General features: G+C 40.9%; 1 protein-coding gene and 1 long non-coding RNA gene across 2 annotated transcripts in view; both read left to right on the top strand.

Moving 5' to 3' along the window:
* The first annotated feature begins 2,741 nt into the window (after nt 1-2,741).
* Nucleotides 2,742-21,341, top strand: part of ABHD5 (abhydrolase domain containing 5, lysophosphatidic acid acyltransferase) — a 49,731-nt gene continuing 31,131 nt past the window's right edge. Inside the window, 3 exon segments of the mRNA XM_059939260.1 lie at nt 2,742-2,761; nt 2,763-2,795; nt 2,797-2,985. Of these exon segments, the coding sequence (XP_059795243.1) occupies nt 2,742-2,761; nt 2,763-2,795; nt 2,797-2,985 (242 nt within the window).
* On the top strand, nt 3,341-9,888 carry LOC132374874 (uncharacterized). The gene is made up of 2 exons (XR_009505788.1): nt 3,341-3,427; nt 8,771-9,888. It is a non-coding gene; the product is annotated as an uncharacterized LOC132374874 (long non-coding RNA).

Below are 21,341 nucleotides of genomic sequence, written 5' to 3'. Positions count from 1 at the left end.
TTAAAGTTAAATTAATTAAAATGAAAAACTCGGTCACACTAGCCACATTTCAAATGCTGTGTAGATACATGTGACTCACGGCTACTATACTGGAAAGTGGGGATTTAGAACGTTTCCATGATTGCAGAAAGTTCTAGCGGACAGGGCTGCTCAAGAGCTTTGTTATTTAAAGTGTGGTCTGCTGACTGGCGGCCAGAACACAGGCATTACTGGGAGCCGGTTAGAACTACAGAATCTCAGGCACCACTCCAGACCTACAGAGGCTGAATTTGCCATTTAACAAGATCCACAGGAAGTGTGGATGCAGGTTAGAGTCTGAGAAGCCCTAATCATGTGATTCCAAACCTCCCCAGGTCATACAGCTGACTGGTATCCAGCTCTTCCCTTGATCCAGCTACCATTTCCCCTTACTATCCCATGTCCTCATTATTTCCCCGCCACACTTGCTTTCTTACTCCGTTTAATCACAGCACTTTATCAACATTTACAGGGCAGCAAGGCCATCGAAGTCCTCAGAAAACCCTTCAGGCCCTTATCCTCATTCTGGTTTGCAAGTGCTAGCCTGGCAGCCTTGTGATAAAGGCCCAGCCCTCTCTGACAGCCGTGGTGGTGTTCAGCATTTCTCCTGGAGAACCACTGTTGAGGGGCTAGAAATTAAAGCCAACCTTGACACCAGTGGGGCACCAGTCATCAACTTCTATGGTACACTGGTATAATGGTGGTATAATGGTCTTGGTGGTATAACAGCAGCATTAGTTCTTTGGACGCCACAGCCCTGGGGTAGAGCAGGCAGAGCAGGCTATGAATTTGCCTTGATGAGTGTCACATCTGACCATCTGATGAGAGAGAGAGTTCAAAGTAGGCGCAAGTGATCCCCCAACATAAGTACTGCTTAATCAAAGTACCTGGTTAGTACGTCATCAAAAAGAAGTGGATTTGGAAAGAGGGCACCAGGTTGGCCTGAAACTCTGGGAGGTGTGCTCTCAGGGCACCACCAAAGTACAGGGAGGTAGTGATGGAGAAGGTCTGGCCAAGCAGTGACTGAGGGTGGTGTAGGAGGGGCTGTCCAGGTACAGGTTGCATCAAAAGATGTTGGTCTCACTGTCTCCCAAGAAGACACAGTCCAGGAACTCCAGGGTGGTGTGGCAGTCACAGTGGAGCAGCAGGCGTTCCTCCACTGCTGGCAGCACCCAGGGGCTGGGTGATACCAGCTTGGACTTCCTGCCATAGTCAAGGACAGCTCCTCCACCAGCAGCAAAGTGAAGCCTGGGCAGAGATATCCCCAGAGCTGGGGAAGATCGTGAGATCCCATAGCCCTATGCACTGCTCTGTCAGTTTCTGGATAAACTCCAGCATTGGATCAATGATTTTTTTTTTTAACTGTGCAGCAGCCATAGGCATCTACGAGAGTGGACACCAGGTCCACAAAGTCTTGAGGGTGCATACTTGCCAGTCCAAGTTTCTGAAGGTGCTGCAGGAGTTGCTGCCATATTCTTAGGTTTTGATACTGGACTCAGTACCACAGGGCTGGGACTGTACTCCATGCAGTAGAGTCCTCAATTACCTGTCTGGCCCATATAGAAAGAGGTGTCCCCACTATGGATATGGTCTGATAGGTGGAGATAGTCGAGAGTCAGTTTCTGCAGACACACTGCAAGTCTCTGGCAACACCATGAATTCCTGGAATGGTGTTTTCATATGTCCTAGTCTTCCCTAACATACTTACGAATTGGATCAAATACAATAAGAATATTTATTAGTTATTGCTATGCCCAAGGGATTATGAGTTGCTTTTTTCCTCCCTAAATCCCAGAAGACACCATCCCTATCCTCAAGGAACTTCCAGTGTAGTTGGAAGGATACTGATTAATGTCCATTGAAAAGCCACAACTACTAGACAAGGCTGAGAATCTGAGTGTCAGATGAGTGATAGAAACTGTCTGGGTTAGGGGGGACTCAGAGGAGAGAAAAAGAGGCTGCAGAGAGGGAGGAGAGTTAGGGAAGGAGAGGGATGAACTGCGTCGAAAATAAAGGATAATATATTAGCGTAGGCTCCGTAACAGAGCGAGCCCTACTTCAATCCATTGTTTCTAAGCGCCTAGAACAGAGTGGGGACATAGTAGGCAAACCGTAAATACAAATGAATGAATGGCAGGAAGTGATATAAATACAAAAGCAGGTAGTATCTGACGGTTAAAAGACTTGAAAACAGGTCAAGAAATGTTGGTATTTACATTAGTGATGTCCTCTCAAGAACTCTAAGTACCTAAAGGCTGACTCTTTACTCTCCTCCCGTGTGTACACAGCGCGGGGTGGATGGGAGTTGCTGGTTTTGGTCACTACAGTAACTCCAGGGTCTGGAGTAGTGTCCCGCACATCAGTGAATATCAACTGACTAAAGGGTCCTGTGAGTCGCCCTCTCCCCTAGGCCACCCACCTGCGAGGAAGGGCCGGCGGCAGGCCACACAGTTCCTCCATTACAGCATTTCCATTCGCTATTGCAGCATCTATCGAATACTAGATGGGCTCTTTCAGGGCAAGGTCGCGCCTCATTCCCCAGGGAACTGCTAGGTGCCTGTCCAGTGCCCAGCACCTGACAATCAGTATCAGCGGACGATGCATTAATACGGTCATTACTGAAATTAGTTACCACCTAACTCTGCCGGGGGAATCTCACCGGTTCCTCCAAGTTGACTGCCCCGCCTAGCGCTCTCACCCGAGCGCATCGGACGGGAGGACGCATGCGTGACTGGTGGATGGTGGGGGGGGGCAGGATGGCCCGGCGCGCGCAGGCGCGGCCGCAGCGCCCGGTCACGCGAGGGGGCGGCCGACGCCTACGCGGGCGGAGGCCTTAAGGGCGGCGGCAGGTCCCGACCTCCCAGTCGGCCTGTCAGCCGGCTTGGAAGTACGGCCGGAAGCTCGCGCGGCGACGGTGGCCATGGCGGCAGAGGAGGTGGAGGTGGACTGTGCGGACGCTAGTGAGAAGTAAGTGCGGCGGGGGCTGCGTCAGGCTTGGGCGCGCGGGCAGCGCCGAGGACTCTTTAACTCGCCCGGCGGCTCTGTCGTCCGGCCCCGGCGCGAATCCGCGCGGCGCCGGGAGGAGAAGCCCTGGCCTCGCTCTGCCCTCGGCGGGCGCCCTTCGGGTCTGAGTGTGACCCACGCAGCGCCGGGAGGCCGCTTGACCCCCGCGCGGAGGGGCCGCCGCGGGGTCGTGTCAGCGGCTCGGCGGGGCGGGCGGCGGGGCTGACCCGGCACTCAGTCCGGGCTGGTCGTCCGCTGAGGTCTCCTTCCGGGCAGAGACGGCTGCGGACCCCAGCCCTGCCCCAGCGCGGCCCGCGAGTGCTGACCGGCGTCCCTGCACCTGACTCGAGTCACGGGAAACGGCTGAGTCACTCTGTCCACTTTCGAGCGCGGCTTCGGACCTCAGGTACGCGCTGTGCTCGGTCCAGCCCGGGGCGAGAACGAAAGTGCCACCCGGCCGAGCGTCTCGGGAGCCTGAGGAAGGGGCGGCGCTTCCTCGGGACAGTGTTGGATGGCGAGCCCAGGTTCACCCCAGAAGCCGCGGGAGGGATGGGGATGTCGGGGAAAGGAGGAGCCCAGAATGGGGGAAAGGGGTTGGGGGAGTGAGTCTGTGGCTTGAGCTTTCAGAAAACGTTTAATTTACAGATACTTTATAGAAAGAAAATTAACACGATATGGGTAGCAAGTTCAGAGTCAATCTCTCAAATGGAGATCTTCCTTTGCTTCCAAGTGTTCTGGCGTTACTGGAGAGATGTGTGCGTTTGCTTCTCAGAAGACACATATGTGTAGGAAACTTTATGGAAGTGGGGGGACAGATGTCTAATGGGAAGCTTTTTTTAAAATTTTTATTTTATTGAAGTGCAGTTGATTTACTATGTTGTGTTAGTTTCAGGTGTACAGCAAAGTGATTCAGTCAGTGCATATATATATATATATATATATATATATTCTTTTCGGATTTTTTCCATTATAGGTTATTACAAGATATTGAATATAGTTCCTTGTGCCATACAGTAGGTCCTGTTGTTTATCTATTTTATATATAGTGGTGTGTATCTGGTAATCCCAAACTCCTAATTTATCCCTCCCCCCTTCCCTTTTGGTAATAAGTTTGTCTTCTGTGTCTGAATCTGTTTCTGTTTTGTAAATAAGTTCATTTGTATCATTTTTTTTAGGATTCCACGTGTAAGTGGCATCATGTGATAGTTGTTTTCCTCTGATTTAGTTCACTTAGTATGATAATCTCTAGGTCCATCCATGTTGCTGCAAACGGTCATATTTCATTAGTTTTTATGGCTAATATTCCATTGTGTGTGTGTGTGTATATATACACACACACAATGTATATATATACCACATTTTCTTTATCCATTCATCTGTTGATGGACATTTAGGTTGTTTCCGTGTCTTCCAGCACTTGTAAATAGTGCTGCTGTGAACATCGGGGTGCATGTATCATTTCAAATTTGAGTTTTCATCTTTTCTGGATATATGCCCAGGAGTGGGATTGCTGGGTCATATGGTAGCTCTATTTTTAGCTTTTTAAGCAATCTCCATACTGTTTTCCATAGTGGCTGCACCAGTTTACATTCCCATCAACAGTGTAGGAGGGTTCTAATGGGAAGCTTTTTGATATACAGATATACTATGTTTTTATTCTTTTCTACATGTAACTTTATGCACTTGGCAGTAGATGAATAGCAGTTAATTAGTGGAAAAATTAAATTGCTATGAACATTATTGCCGTATTTCTCAAGGCCAGTCATTCAGATTGGAAAGTAAATAAACTTCTATGCTACCCCCATATATGTTTAATATTTTGACAACAATTCTTTTTCAGATGTCGGGAGAAATTAGCATATGAAACATAACCTAAATGACAGAAGGGAATATAAAGTATCATGATAGACAGGGGTATTTGGAAAGATGACAGAGGGGAAAAGTTGTGAAATATTAGAAACTAGGTTCTTCCCTTGAGTTATGTTTTTATGATGAATAGGTCCATTATTTTGGTTTGTTGATGAACTTCCTTGTTGAGGTAAGATGCTGCAGGCCGTGTGAATACAAGTCGGAAGCTGTTAGCTTGTTACCCTCTCCTTTGTCACAACATTTTTGGCTCTCGGATTGCTTTTAGGAGGACTCTTTGGCCTCCATGTTGTTGTGGGACTTGGGAGTCCAGGGCACAACGGTGAAAGGAATTTGTGGTTTTGGGTGATAGCAGGAGGTCACTGGGGACAGACTACAAACTATCCTTAGCAGCTCACCAGCCACAGTCCCTTGTTAGAGGTGGGCCTCCTTGGTGCTCTTGGCGGTACACTTGAGCAATGTCCAGTGTACAGACTGGTATGGCATTGTGAACTGTACCAAGCAAGCACCTGTTGCTGCTGAGTGTTCCCTAATGTGTTCATGTTAAACCTTAAGGTCGACCCTGTGTGCTAGGTGTTACTGTTTCCATTTTTCAGGTAGAACTGCAACTGGGACTGCTGCTAGCACCCCACCGGCAAGTAGCAGGGATGGATTGGAGCCCCCTAGGTATCTGGATTTAGTCTAAGGAGCTTTCCCATATCTCTGCTGCCTCTCACCGCGATTGGGCCTACTAGGATGTTTGGTTCACGTTTCTTTTGCTTATTCCACTGATACTTCGTTATTTAATCCTTCATTGATACAGAGCTCACTTTAAAATTTTTTTTTAAATTGGTTAATCAACAGTAGAACTATCCCAAGAACCAAGTGGATTGTGGGAAAACTGAAGTCTTTGAATCAAGTTCCCTATTCTCAAGACATCTCAGATTTATATGGGGCGATGACATTAACAAAGGAAACAATTATAAAAAAGGTCATCTGAAGGCTTTTTGGAGTATACGATTCTTGTTGTTTCCTTGTTCGTGAAGACAGGCATGCCTGGGAGCCATTTGGCTTTCAACATCTAACCCTTTTCAGTTGTAATACAGTTGAGAAAGCAATATGTAACAAGAGTTGGGTAGACTTCTGTGAATTGCTGCAAGGTTGTCCCAGAGAATAATTAAGTATCAGTTGAGTTTAGAGGAAGGCTGTCACGGAATTGCTGAGTTGCAGAGTAGACCACAGAGTAGCAGTTTGCAGTGGTGGTCCAGAGTTATTACTAAATTTTCAGGAATTTTGCCAACCATTGGCATCTTGAAATCAGCCATGGTGGTAGTACTTACACGATGGAAATCATCAAATAGTAATAAATAAGGGATTTTTTTTCTCCTCCAGTGGGTTTGCACTATTGGATTTCATTAGAGTTTTACTGTATTTCTTTGCCTAGGAAGTAAGATAGAGAAGTCCACTGTCCTTTTTAAAAGACTTCTAAGATCAATGACTCCTCTCTGTTGCCATCTCCCCTTTCCAAATTGTTACCTCCTGACTTCTTAAACATCACGGAACTTCTCAGTGCCACATCCCAGTGGGCTTTTATTTTTCTCAATACTTTTCTTTCTTGGGTCCTTTTTAGTGTTTGATGCTAAAGATAGCTACTCCCTTTTGAGACTCTTATCAGACATTCGCTAGAATGTCTGATAAGAGCCATCTTCCGACATTTTGCTTCTTGTCTTACCTGAGATCCGTAGTTAGTTTAATTTGTCCCCCCCCCCATTCTCTAAATGGAGTCATTCTCCAATCTGTCTCCATCTATGTTTTCATTTTTGCCTTGTTTACTCACACTGCTTTTAACTATCCTGTCTGTGGAGAGGGCTGAAATCTCCTCAGGATGGAGCGTTCTTCAGTACTCTAGTGATGTTTCTAATTGCGTGCCAAATGTTTGCAACTGAGTCCTTAAATGTAACAAGTCCAGACCAGAATCTCATTTGCACCGCCTTCCCCTGAACTAACAATACCAAAAGCTCAGTTCTTCCCCTTGACTTCCTATTTTTGTTAGGGCACTTAGGTATTTAGTTTCTTCTGGTCATCCAGATTAAGAACTGTGGCGCCGGCTTCCCACTCCCCCTCCCCTGCCTTCATTGCTCCAAATACCAACTCCTTTACCACGTCCAGTAGATTTTAAGTGAAACATCACCTTTCCATTCCCACTGTCACCTGGGGGCCACCTGGTTCAGATCCCCGTTATTCCCTTTTCTGATTTATTGCAGGCTTTAGTAATATGTTATGTCCCTATGCTTTCAGTGTAATTTATTCGTTACTTTCACACCCCCAGGAGGCACAGTCTTGCTTGTAGCACAGCCACACACAGTGGCTTTATTATATGTCCTCAGCCTGACTTCAGAGCCCTTTACAGGCAGCATGGCTCCTGTCTTTGAAGTCTTATTTCCTCCCTGTGCACTGGACTCTAGCCAAGCTGTGTCTTTCGTTGTTTCCTAAACATGTTTCTTGCTCACTTCCCATTTCCCCATGACTTGGTTCAAGTTGTTTTCTCTGACCCAAAATAGATTGTGATCTCCCTTCTCTAAAGGTCCATGGTGTTTTCCAAAACTTTCTTCATGGCATCTCCACCATGTCTTGTAGTATAGTTTTTCTATATTTGTTTTGTCAGCTCATTGAGGACAAAGCTTTTGTCTTATTCAAGTGTCTGATAGAACCTAAAGGGGCATTACAAATAGAAAGCTTCAATACATTTTTAAGAATTAAACACTTCAACTATTGTAAACTTAGGCTGACACAAATATTAAGATCAAACACCTAGTACTTGATTATTCATTTTGCAGTTTGTGATTTAAATTTTTTAATCCTAAAGTATCCAGAGGACATCAATAGATATATTCGTAAGAAATTCAAAGTTTGAACTTGACTAGGATGAGTTTGAGCCATTAGGATCATGAACTTAAATTATATTGGAGGGGTTGGGAATATGATTCTTTTTCTTGACCTTGGATGAACCAACAGGGAACCATGCTTCACTGTTTTGCCTGTTCTCCAAAATGCCAATTACAGACCAGCAAATGCAGATTTCATTCCTGTGACAAAGAACTTAACAAAAGATTGTTAAGTCCCATGGATGGTACACTTAGTAAAAACAACACTGAATAATACATTTCAGAATCAAATGTGTCTCTGAATGAGTCCCTAAAGTCTGTATTATTTATAATAGCCATTCAGAAACATTGTTTAGTTAGATTTTTAGTCTGATTTCACAATTCTATAATCTCTCACTCCTGATCATGAGTCATAAAAAAAAATTGTATAGAAAGATGATTTTATTAAAACTTATTATTCAGTTTGAGACTTAGAATTTTTAGTTTTTATTTTCTTTATCTAGTGGATGAACTTATTTTGGAATTAACACAAAATGTCACTTGGATTTATTAAACAATGTAAATCTAAAAGTACACATGTAGTTTCTCTAATTATGTATGTTGGATGATGATGTGTCTGATTCTAGAATGGCTTGTTTACTGTGTGCGAGAAGGTAGGAAACAATTGGGGGAAAATATTACCATCACATGGCTATGTCTAAAACACCAATTTTCCAACTCTAGGTCTTTAAAAGTCACAGGTTAGGACAGTAATGTTTAAAAGTTGTATAAAAATTTCTTAAAAAATAGAAAAAAAATAGTAAAAAAAGTAAAAGTTACAGGTTAGAAATGAAAAATAGTTAAAAGAATGCTAATTAATGTGTTAAAATATACTAGAGGGCCTGTGTTGTCATTGGTCTAATGCTTATGATAATTTGAATCACTAGTATTATTTATTTAAAATAAAATGGCATGTTCGTCACTTAAACTATGATTGTGTGAGACATACTCTATTTTTTTTTTTTCTTCCTCTTTTCCAGGATAGGATTTAAGAAGTCATTTCCCAGGAAAGAAGGTCTTTATTTGCCCAAGTGTGTTATCATTTTCAGCTTGGAAGTTTTCAGTCATTCATTGGTTGAGGAATTATTTCAGAGGAATGTGTATATTCATATGTCTAATAAATTTGGATATTTATAATAAAATCAAAACCTCATAGTTTCTCTAAATGAGGTAGACTACTGTGCGTAGAGTGCTTAGAATAGCTTATAGAGAGCAGTAATAAACATAGTTTTTCTCTCTTGACAGTACCAGTATAGGGATGGAGGCCATTTTAAACAAAAGTGTAATATAATGAAATCCTCTTTACTTATAACCTAATTAGAAATGTTATTTAAGTGGCCAAGAGTGTGTGGAAATTGACCAGACTTCTGTATATTTTCTTCAGAATACTTTGAAACCTCTTTCACTGTTTCACAATATTTACAGATTGTGCAAATCAGATTTAGTAATACTATAGATAGTCAAATGCCTTAGAGAAGAACAAAACAGGAATTACTAGCCAATTTACATGTTGATGTCCTAGGATACAAGTACAATGTTAATGATATTTTTTTTAACAAAAGATTGCATAGAGAGTTAAGGGAGGACTTCCCTGGTGGCGCAGTGGTTAAGAATCCGCCTGCCAATGCAGGGGACACGGGTTCGATCCCCGGTCCGGAAAGATCCCACATGCCGCGGAGCAGCTAAGCCCGTGCGCCACAACTACTGAGCCTGTGCTCTAGAGCCCGCAAGCCACAACTGCTGAAACCCGTGCACCTAGAGCCACAACTACTGAAGCCCATGCGCCTAGAGCCCATGCTCCGCAACAAGAGAAGCCACCGCAATGAGAAGCCAGTGCATCGCAACAAAGAGTAGCCCCCGCTCGCCGCAACTAGAGAAAGCCTGCGCGCAGCAACAAAGACCCAGCACAGCCAAAAATAAATTAATTAATTTAAAAAAAGGGAAAAAAAATTCAGTTTTATCTCTCAAACTCGGGATACTTAAAATCACATTCTTAAGTTAATAAACTCTGTTAATATGCTAAGCACATCCTGTTTGGCTTTCCTTACAGTTGCCACCTTTAGTGTAGTGTTTTAAATAAAGCTTTTCCTACTCAGAAGTCTGCTCACTAAAAAGATTCCTTATATCTGTTACAGGTTGTAAAGCAAGATTATTTAGTTTTTTGATAAGATGCTTTAGGGCTTGGATCGTCAGCCTTCCTAATGAGGTCAGTTCTCAACAGATGGACAGTGTAGAAAACCTTTTGGTGCACATTGATAAGCCTTCCTGATGCCATAGATAGATATAGTTCCTGTAGTGAATGGCTTATATTGCGATTGACACTTTTCTTCTCTTTTGAAGTTAGGGCCTCAGCAGTGTATGATGGTGTTTATTGTTTATCTGCTTAAATAAATTAGAGAAGTTAATTTTTGCTTTTCTGTGTATTTTCCAAAGTTCTGAGGAGGCAGCCCTGTATCTTGTTCACTGTATTATGGCCATGGTAAATTTAATTTTTACCTTGGTTTTTGTGACCTCAGAAGTATGGCTGGATATCTGACGAACTTCAGTCTGTGTCCTTATTTCCAATCTCATGTCCTTAGTTCCAGTCTTCCACACACTAAGCCTAGAAATGCAGAACAACACTGAACGGCATAGGAGATTTTGTGGAAGAGGCAGAGGGTTTCTTTGAAGATGAGGTCAATTTACCCCAAAGACAGGAAATGAGGTTGGATGGGTGTTTTAGAGCAGGGGTCCGCAACACCCGGGCTGCGGACCGGTACCGCACAGCAGGAGGTGAGCGGTGGACCAGTGAGCGAAGCTTCATCTGCCGCTCCTCATTGCTCACATTACCGCCTGAACCGCCCCCCACCACCCGGTCCATGGAAAAATTGTCTTCCACGAAACTGGTCCCTGGTGCCAAAAAGGTTGGGGACCGCTGTTTCAGGGGGTTGAAGCAATAGAGGTTGCAAGCTAAGGTGTGGGAACTCAGTGAACAAAGGGTGATAAACTAAAGGGTGGAAGAGATAGACCCTTGCTTTTCACTCTTTAAAAATGTTCCTTTGAACCTACTATGTGCTAACACTCAAGCCTGTAGAATAACTCTAAGAAAGAAGTAAAGGCAGTTTATATAAAACATTGTCATCTGGTTAAGGCAAAAACCGATTAGATAGAAACATTATCGTGGCTTAGGGGAGAGAGCTATCTTTACAGTTCCGTTAACAGTGAAAATAAAATACTTTACTATGTTTTGTTAAATGTAGAGTTTTCAGTTTAAATATACTTTAGAAAAGCTCCACTTTAAAAAAAAAATTATCTACTTTGAAGAAAAAGCTGCTGTAAAAACTTGGAGAGTATTGGTGCCTCTTGTGGTTGAAGAGCCCTAATTTTTAATGTAATACAGTAGCCTTGCAAACATAAAAACATTGTTTTGCCCCTTCTCTTTGAGTTAAGCCCATCACTAGGAGGCAAAATGCATAGACAAGACAATCCTATCCTTTGAAAGTTGGTTTTGTGATGAGTGGTAAATAGGTGGAGGTAGGCATGATTCCTGTATTACCAGCTGATACATCACATTTTAAACTCTAGTGCCTTGTGCATAGTAGGTATTCAGAGACTGAATTTTATTTTACTATTATTTTTTTTGAAGACTGAAACAAAGATTGCATTTGTATTTTCTCTGCCCCAACATGTCTGTGATGTAAGTGGGAACAGTAGTAGGTTATAGTTCATTTCACTTTTATTTGTTGTACTGACCTCTGATTCTCTTTGGCCAAGAACTGTGCTATTATTTGAGGGATATTTGTTGAAATAAATTGGTGAGATTGAGTTGTAAGTAACTTCCTGTTGGTACTAGTTCATATATTTGTGGCCGAACATAGATATTGATGACCGTGTTGTCAAGGACTTTTTTTATTTTAAGCTCCAAAGATCATGAGATTCTTTCCTTTTAATTGCCTGTTAAACTGCTGTTTTCAACAATTGAAAAAATTGTTGAATAAATTGAAAATTTCATTGCTGAAGACTTGAGTTGTTTTTCCTTGATAATTTGTAAATAGTTTATATATTTATAATAAACTAATAGTAGTAATGTTTTCTATTATCTTGATACCTTGATAATAAGTTACAGGTAACATTTGTCAGAGATGCCTAGAGGTCTTATCTCCTGTTAATTCAGAAGATTTGAAACTGGCAGCAGAGAACATTAGACTAGAGCCTTATTATAATGTAGGCTATTATGGATCTTCTGTTCTATCATTCTTTTTTTGTTATTGAGGCATAATTGACATATACCATATATTTGTTTCAGGGGTATAATATAATTTGATATTTTTATATATTGCAAAATGATCATTCCAGTAAGTCTAGTTAACCATGCATAGTTACAGAATTTTTTTTCTTGTGATGAGAACTTTCTAGATTAACTCTCTTAGCAACTTTCAAATATGCAGTACAGTATCAACTATAGTCACCATGCTGTACATTACATCCGCATGACTTACTTTTTTTTATAACTGGAAGTTCTTACCTTTTGACCCCCTTCACCCATTTTACCCATTTTCTACCTCTGGCAACCACCAGTTTGTTTTATCTCTGAGTTTATTGTTGTTGTTGAAAGATTCCACATATAAGTGAGATCATACGAATTTGTCTTTCTCTGCTTATTTCACTTAGCATAATACCCTCTAGGTTCATCCATGTTGTGCAAATGGTAATATTTCATTCTTTTTTATGGTTGAATACTATTCCATTATGTATATATTTTGTGTATTATACACATTTTCTTTATCCATTTATTTGTTGATGGACACTTAGGTGTTTTTTCCATATCTTGGCCATTGTAAATAATAATTCAGTGAACATGGGGGTGCATATATCTTTTCAAGTTACTTTTTTTGTTTTCTTCAGATACCTACCCAGAAGTGGAATTGCTGGATCCTATGGTAGTTTTATTTTTTGAGGAACCTTCATACTGTTTTCTATAATGACTGCACCATTATACATTTCCACCAGCAACAGTGTGCAGGGGTTCCCTTTTCTCCATATCCTCTCTAACACTTGTTATTTCTCATCTTTTTGGTAATAGCCATTCTAACCAGTGTAAGGGAATATTTCATTGTGGTTTTAATTTACATTTCCCTGATGTTACTGATGTTGAGCATCTTTTCATGTGTGTTGGCCATCTGTATGTCGTCTTTGGCAAAAAGTCTATTCAAATCCTCTGCCCATTTTTTTTTTTTTTTTTTTTAAAGAAATTCACGTTCTTTATTTATTTATGACTGTGTTGAGTCTTCGTTTCTGTGCGAGGGCTTTCTCTAGTTGCGGCAAGTGGGGACCACTCTTCATCGCGGTGCGCGGGCCTCTCACCATCGTGGCCTCTCTTGTTGCGGAGCACAGGCTCCAGACGCGCAGGCTCAGTAATTGTGGCTCACGGGCCCCAGTTGCTCCGTGGCATGTGGGATCTTCCCAGACCAGGGCTCGAACCCGTGTCCCCTGCATTGGCAGGCAGATTCTCAACCACTGCGCCACCAGGGAAGCCCTGCCCATTTTTTAATTGGACTGTTTTTTTTGCTGTTGAGTTGTATGAATTCTTTACATATATATATATTTTTTTAATTAATTTATTTTTGGCTGCGTTGGGTCTTCGTTGCTGCACGCAGGCTTTCTCTAATTGTGGAGAACAGGGACTACTCTTTGTTGCGGTGTGCAGGCTTCTCGTTGCTGTGGCTTCTCTTTTTGCGGAGCACAGGCTCTAGGTGCGCGGGCTTCAGTAGTTGTGGCACGCTGGCTCAGTAGTTGTGGCCCGCGGGCTCTAGAGCACAGGCTCAGTAGTTGTGGCGCACGGGCTTAGTTGCTCTGCAGCATGTGGGATCTTCCCAGACCAGGGCTCGAACCCATGTCCCCTGCATTGGCAGGCAGATTCTTAACCACTGCGCCACCAGGGAAGCCCATATATTTTGGATATTAACCTCTCATCAAATTTATGATTTGCAAATACTCCCTCCCATTCAGTAGGTTGCCTTTTTATTTTGTTGATGGTTTCCTTTGCTGTGTAGAAGCTTTTTAGTTTGATGTAGTCCCACTTACTTATTTTTGCTTTTGCTGTCTTTGCATTTGGTGTCAGATTCAAAATATCCTCAAGACCATTTTCAAGTAGCTTACTGTTTTCTTCTAGGCGTTTTATGCTTTCAGGTCTTAGATTCAAGTCTATAATCCATCTTGAGTGTATGATACAAGATAGTGGTTGAGTTTCATTCTTTTTCATGTTGCTCTCCAGTTTTCCCAGCACTGTTGATGAAAGAGACCATCCTTTCCCCATTGAATAGTCTTGGCTCCTTTGTTATAAATTAACTTATGTATGTGTGGGTTTATTTCTGAGCTTTTTGTTCTGTTGCCTTGATCTGTGTTTGTGTTTTTATGCCAGCACCATTACAATTTCAATTGCTATAGCTTTGTAATATAGTTTGAAATCAGAGAGTGTTAATCCTCCGGGTTTGTTCTTCTTCCTTAAGACTGCTTTGGCTATTTGGGGTCTTTTGTGGTACCATACAAATTTTAGAATTGTTCTATTCCTGTGAAAAAATGGCATTGGAATTTTGATAGGGTTTGCACTGAATCTGTAGATTGCTTTGGGTAATATGGACATTTTCACAATATTCTAACAATCCACGAGCATGAAATATCTTACCATTTCTTTGTGTCTTCTTCCATTTCCTTCATCAGTGTCTTACAGTTTTCATTGTACAGGACTTTTAACCTCCTTAGTTAACTTTATTCCTAGTTATTTTATTCTTATTGATGCACTTGTAAATGGGATTGTTTTCTTAATTTCTCTTTCTGATATTTCATTATTAGTGTATAGAAATGTAACAGATTTCTGTATATTGATTTTTGTATCCTGCAACTTTACTGAACTTATTTATTAGTTCTAACATTTTTTTATTTCTATTTTTTGGTGGAGTCTTTATTGTTTCTTATATATTACACCATGTCATCTGCAAATAGTGGCAGTTCTTCTTTTCCAATTTGGATGTCTTTTATTTCTTTTTCTTGCCTAATTGTGCTGGCTATGACTTCTAATACTGTGTTGAATAGAAGTGGCAATACTGGGCATCCTTGCCTTCCTCCTAATCTTAGAGGAAACGCTTTCAGGTTTTCGCCATTAACTGTGATGTTGGCTGTGGGCTTGTCATATATGGTCTTTGTTATGTTGAAGTATGTTCCCTCTGTACCAACTTTGTTGAGACTTTTTTTTTATCATAAATGGATGATGAATTTTGTCAAATGCCTTTTCTGTATCTATTGAGGTGATCATATGATTTTTTTAAACATCTTTATTGGAGTATAATTACTTTACAATGTTGTGTTAGTTTCTGTTGTATTACAAAGTGAATCAGCTATATGTATACATATATCCATGTATGCCCTCCCTCTTGTGTCTCCCTCCCACCCTCCCCATCCCACCCCTCTAGGTGGTCACAAAGCACTGAGCTGATCTCCCTGTGCTGTCAGGCTGCTTCCCACCAGCTATCTATTTTACATTTGGTAGTGTATATATGTCCATGCCACTCTCTCACTTTGCCCCAGCTTACCCTTCCCCCTCCCCGTGTCCTCAAGTTCATTGTCTACGTCTGTGTCTTTATTCCTGTCCTGCCCCTAGGTTCATCAGAACCGTTTTTTTAAGATTCCATATATATGTGTTAGCATATGGTATTTGTTTTTATCTTTCTAACTTACTTCACTCTGTATGACAGACTCTGGGTCCATCCACCTCACTACAAATAACTCAATTTCGTTTCTTCTGAGTAATATTCCACTGTATATATGTGCCACATCTTCTTTATCCATTCTTCTGTCAGTGGGTACTTAGGTTGCTTCCATGTCCTGGCTATTGTAAATAGTGCTGCAGTGAACATTGTGGCATATGTCTCTTTTTGAATTATGGTTTTCTCAGGGTACATGCCCAGTAGTGAGATTACTGGGTCATATGGTAGTTCTATTTTTAGTTTTTTAAGGAACCTCCATACTGTTCTCCATAATGGCTGTATTAATTTACATTCCCACCAACAGTGCAAGAGGGTTCCCTTTTCTCCACACCCTCTCCAGTATTTATTGTTTGTAGATTTTTTGATGATGGCTATTCTGACTGGTGTGATACCTCACTGTGGTTTTGATTTGCATTTCTCTAATGATTAGTGATGTTGAGCATCTTTTCATGTGTTTGTTGGCAATCTGTATATCTTTTTTGGGGAAATGTCTATTTAGGTCTTCTGCCCATTTTTGGATTGGGTTGTTTGTTTTTTTAACATTGAGCTGCATGAGCTGCTTGTATATTTTGGAGATTAATCCTTTGTCAGTTGCTTCGTTTGCAAATATTTTCTCCCATTCTGACGGTTGACTTTTCGTCTTGTTTATGGTTTCCCTTGCTGTGTAGAAGCTTTTAAGTTTCATTAGGTCCCGTTTATTTATTTTTGTTTTTATTTCCATTTCTCTAGGAGGTGGGTCAAAAAGGATCATGCTGTGATATATGTCATAGAGTGTTCTTCCTATGTTTTCCTCTAAGAGTTTTATGGTGGCTGGCCTTACATTTAGGTCTTTAATCCATTTTGAGTTTATTTTTGTGTATGGTGTTAGGAAGTTTCTAATTTCATTCTTTTACATGTAGCTGTCCAGTTTTCCCAGCACCACTTATTGAAGAGGCTGTCTTTTCTCCATTGTATATTCTTGCCACCTTTATCAAAGATAAGGTGACCATATGTGTGTGGGTTTATCTCTGGGCTTTCTATCCTGTTCCATTGATCTATATTTCTGTTTTTGTGCCAGTACTATACTGTCTTGATTACTGTAGCTTTGTAGTATAATCTGAAGTCAGAGAGCCTGATTCCTCCAACTCTGTTTTTCTTTCTCAGGATTGCTTTGGCTATTCAGGGTCGTTTGTGTTTCCATACAAATTGTAAAATTTTTTGTTCTAGTTCTGTACAGAATGCCATTGGTAGTTTGATAGGGATTGCATTGAATCTGTAGATTGCTTTGGGTAGTGTAGTCATTTTCACAATGTTGATTCTTCCAATCCAAGGCCATGGTATATCTCTCCATCTATTTGTATCATCTTTAATTTCTTTCATCAGTGTCTTATAATTTTCTGCATACAGGTCTTTTACCTCCTTAGGCAGGTTTATTTTGGGGTATTTTGTTCTTTTTGTTACAGTGGTGAATGGGATAGTTTCCTTAATTTCTCTTTCTGATCTTTCATTGTTAGCGTATAGGAATGCCAGGGATTTCTGTGCATTAATTTTGTATCCTGCAACTTTACCAAATTCACTGATTAGCTCTAGTAGTTTTGTAGTGGCATCTTTAAGATTTACTATGTATAGTATCATGTCATCTGCAAACAGTGACAGTTTTGCTTCTTCTTTTCCAATTTGGATTTCTTTTATTTCTTTTTCTTCTCTGATTGCTGTGGGTAAAACTTTGAAAAGTATGTTGAATAGTACTAATGAGAGTGGGCACCCTTGTCTTGTTCCTGATCTTAGAGGAAATGGTTTCAGTTTTTCACCATTGAGAACGATGTTGGCTGTGGGTTTGTCATATATGGGCTTTATTATGTTGAGGTAGGTTCCGTCTGTGCCTACTTTCTGGAGAGTTTTTATCATACATGGGTGTTGGATTTTGTTGAAAGCTTTTTCTGCATCTATTGAGGTGATCATATGGTTTTTATCCTTCAGTTTGTTAATATGGTGTATCACATTGATTGATTTGCATATATTGAAGAGTCCTTGCATTCCTGGGATAAACGCCACTTGATCATGGTGTATGATCCTTTTAATGTGCTGTTGGATTCTGTTTGCTAGTATTTTGTTGAGGATTTTTGCATCTGTGTTCATCAGTGTTATTGGCCTGTAGTTTTCTTTTTTTTGTGACATCTTTGTCTGGTTTTGCTATCAGGGTGATGATGGCCTTGTAGAATGAGTTTGGGAGTGTTCCTCCCTCTGGTCTGTTTTGGAAGAGTTTCAGAAGGATGGGTGTTAGCTCTTCTCTAAAAGTTTGATAGAATTCGCCTGTGAAACCATCTGGTCCTGGGCTTTTGTTTTTTGGAAGATTTTTAATCACAGTTTCAATTTCAGTGCTTGTGATTGGTCTGTTCATATTTTCTATTTCTTCCTGGTTTAGTCTCAGAAGGTTGTACTTTTCTAAGAATTTGTCCATTTTTTCCAGGTTGTCCATTTTATTGGCATATAGTTGCTTGTAGTAATCTCATGTTCCTTTATTTCTGCAGTGTCAATTGTTACTTCTCCTATTTCGTTACTAATTCTGTTGATTTGAGTCTTTCCCTTTTTTTCTTTATGAGTCTGGCTAATGGTTTATCAATTTTGTTTATCTTCTCAAAGAACCAGCTTTTAGTTTTATTGATCTTTGCTATTGTTTTCTTCATTTCTTTTTCATTTATTTCTGATTTGATCTTTATGATTTCCTTCCTTCTGTTAACTTTGGGGTTTTTTTGTTCTTCCTTCTCTGATTGCTTTAGGTGTAAGGTTAGGTTGTTTATTTGAGATTTTTCTTGTTTTTTGAGGTAGGATTGTGTTGCATAAACTTGCCTCATAGAATTGCTTTTGCTGCATCCCGTAGGTTTTGAGTCGTCATGTTTTTGTTGTCATTTGTTTCTAGGTATTTTTTGATTTCCTCTGATTTCTTCAGTGATCTCTTGGTTATTTAGTAACATATTGTTTAACCTCCATGTGTTTTTATTTTTTACAGTTTTTTTCCCATAATATCTAGTCTCATAGCATTGTGGTTGGAAAATATACTTGATACGATTTCAGTTTTCTTAAATTTACCAAGGCTTGATTTGTGACCCAACATATGATCTATCCTGGAGAATGTTCCATGAGCACTTGAGAAGAAAGTGTATTTTATTGTTTTGGGGTGGAATGTCCTATAAATACTAATTAAGTCCATCTGGTCTAATGTGTCATTTAAAGCTTGTGTTTGTCTATTTTCATTTTGGATGATTTGTCCATTGGTGGAAGTGGGTTGTTAAAGTCTATTTCCCCTTTTATGGCTGTTATTGTATTACTATGATTGTGTTACTGTTGATTTCCCCTTTTATGGATGTTAGCATTTGCCTTATGTATTGAGGTACTCCTATCTTGGGTGCATAAATATTTACAATTGTTATATCTTCTTCTTGGATTGACCCCTTGATCATTACATAGTGTTCTTCTTTGTCTCTTGTAATAGTCTTTATTTTAAAGTCTGTTTTGTTTGATATGAGAATTGCTACTCCAGCTTTCTTTTTATCTCCATTTGCATGGAGTATCTTTCTCCATCCCCTCACTTTAAGTCTGTATGTGTCCCTAGGTCTGAAGTGGGTCTCTTGTAGACAGCATATATATGGGTCTTGTTTTAGTATCCATTCAACAAGCCTGTGTCTTTTGGTTGGAGCATTTAGTCCATTTACTTTTAAGGTAATTATCAATATGTATGTTCCTGTTGCCATTTTCTTAATTGTTTTGGGCTTGTTTTTGTAGGTCTTTTCCTTCTTGTGTTTTCTGCCTAGAGAAGTTCCTTTAGCATTTGTTGTAAAGCTGGTTTGGTGGTGCTGAATTACCTTAACTTTTGCTTGTCTGTAAAGGTTTTGATTTCTCCATCGAATCTGAATGAGATCCGTGCTGGGTAGAGTAATCTTGGTTGTAGGTTTTTCCCTTTCATCACTTTAAATATGTCCTGCCACTCCCTTCTGGCTTGCAGAGTTTCTCCTGAAAGATCAGCTGTTAACCTTATGGGGATTCCCTTGTATGTTATTTGTTGCTTTTCCCTTGCTGCTTTTAGTATTTTTTCTTTGTGTTTAATTTTTGATAGTTTGATTAATATGTGTCTTGGCGTGTTTTTCCTTGGATTTATCCTGTATGGGACTCTCTGTGCTTCCTGGACTTGATTGACTATTTCGTTTCCCATGTTAGGGAAGTTTTCAACTGTAATCTCATCAAATATTTTCTCAGGCCCTTTCTTTTTCTCTTTTTCTTCTGCGACCCCTACAATTCGAATGTTGGTGTGTTTAATGTTGTCCTAGAGGTCTCTATGACTGTCCTCCATTCTTTTCATTCTTTTTTCCTTATTCTGCTCTGTGGCAGTTATTTCCACTATTTTATTTTCCAGGTCACTTCTCTGTTTTCTGCCTCAGTTATTCTGCTATTGATTCCTTCTAGAGAATTTTTAATTTCATTTATTGTGTTGTTCATCATTGTTTGTTTGCTCTTTAGTTCTTCTAGGTCCTTGTTAAACGTGTCTTGTATTTGCTCCATTTCCTTTCCAAGATGTTGGATCATCTTTACTATCATTATTCTGAATTCTTTTTCAGGTAGACTGCCTATTTCCTCTTCATTTGTTTGGTCTGGTGGGTTTTTACCTTGCTCCTTCAACTGCTGCATATTTCTCTTTCTTCTCATTTTGTTTAACTTACTGTGTTTGGGGTCTCCTTTTCACAGCCTGCAGGTTTGTAGTTCGCATTGTTTTTGGTGTCTGTCCACAGTGGGTGAGGTTGGTTCAGTGGCTTGTGTAGGCTTCCTGGTGGAGGGGACTGGTGCCTGTGTTTTGGTGGGTGGGGCTGGATCTTGTCTTTCTGGTGGGCAGGGCCACGTCTGGTGGTGTGTTTTGGGGTGTCTGTGAACTTAGTATGACTTCAGGCAGCCTCTCTGCTAATGTGTGGTGTTGTGTTCCTGTTTTGCTAGTTGTTCGGCATGGCGTGTCCAGCACTGGAGCTTGCTGGCCTTTGGGTGGAGCTGGGTCTTAGCGTTGAGACAGAGTCTCTGGGACAGCTCTCGCTGATTGATATTATGTGGGGCCGGGAGGTCTCTGGTGGTCTTCTGGACTCAGCTCTCCCACCTTGGAGGCTCATGCCTGACACCCGGCTGAAGCACCAAGACCCTGCCAGCCACACAGCTCAGAAGAAAAGGAAGAAAAAAAAAAATAAAGAAAATAGATAGTAAAATAAAAAAAAAAGAGAGAGCAACCAAACCAATAAACAAATCCACCAACAATAACAAGCACTAAAACTTAAACCAAGATAAACATAAAAATCAGAGACAAATCAGTTGCAGAAAGCAAACCCCAAGTCTACAGTTGCTCCCAAAGTCCACCGCCTCAGTTTTGGGAATATTTGTTGTCTGTTCAGGTATTCCACAGATGCAGAGTTTATCAAGTTGATTGTAGGGTTTTATCTGCTAATGCTGAGGCTGCACGGAGAAATTTCCCTTTCTCTTCTTTTTTTGCGCAGCTTCTGGGGTCAGCTTTGCTTTTGGCCCTGCCTCTGTGTGTAGGTCACCCTCAGGCATCTGTTCCCTGCCCAGACTGGAGGGGGTTAAAGTAGCGGCTGATTAGGGCTCTCTTGCTCACTCAGATCAAGGAGAGGGAGGGGTACAGTAGTCATAATTGGAATGTGGGGCGAGCCTGTGGCGGCAGAGGCCAGCATGACATTGCAACAGCCTGAGGCACACCGTGTGTTCTCCCGGGGAAGTTGTCCCTGGATCTCGGGACCCTGGTAGTGGCATGCTGCACAGGCTCATGGGGGTGTGTGGG

The sequence above is a fragment of the Balaenoptera ricei genome, chromosome 11 (genome assembly GCF_028023285.1).
Source record: "Balaenoptera ricei isolate mBalRic1 chromosome 11, mBalRic1.hap2, whole genome shotgun sequence".
NCBI lineage: Eukaryota > Metazoa > Chordata > Mammalia > Artiodactyla > Balaenopteridae > Balaenoptera > Balaenoptera ricei.
This window is presented reverse-complemented; position numbering and strand designations above follow the sequence as displayed.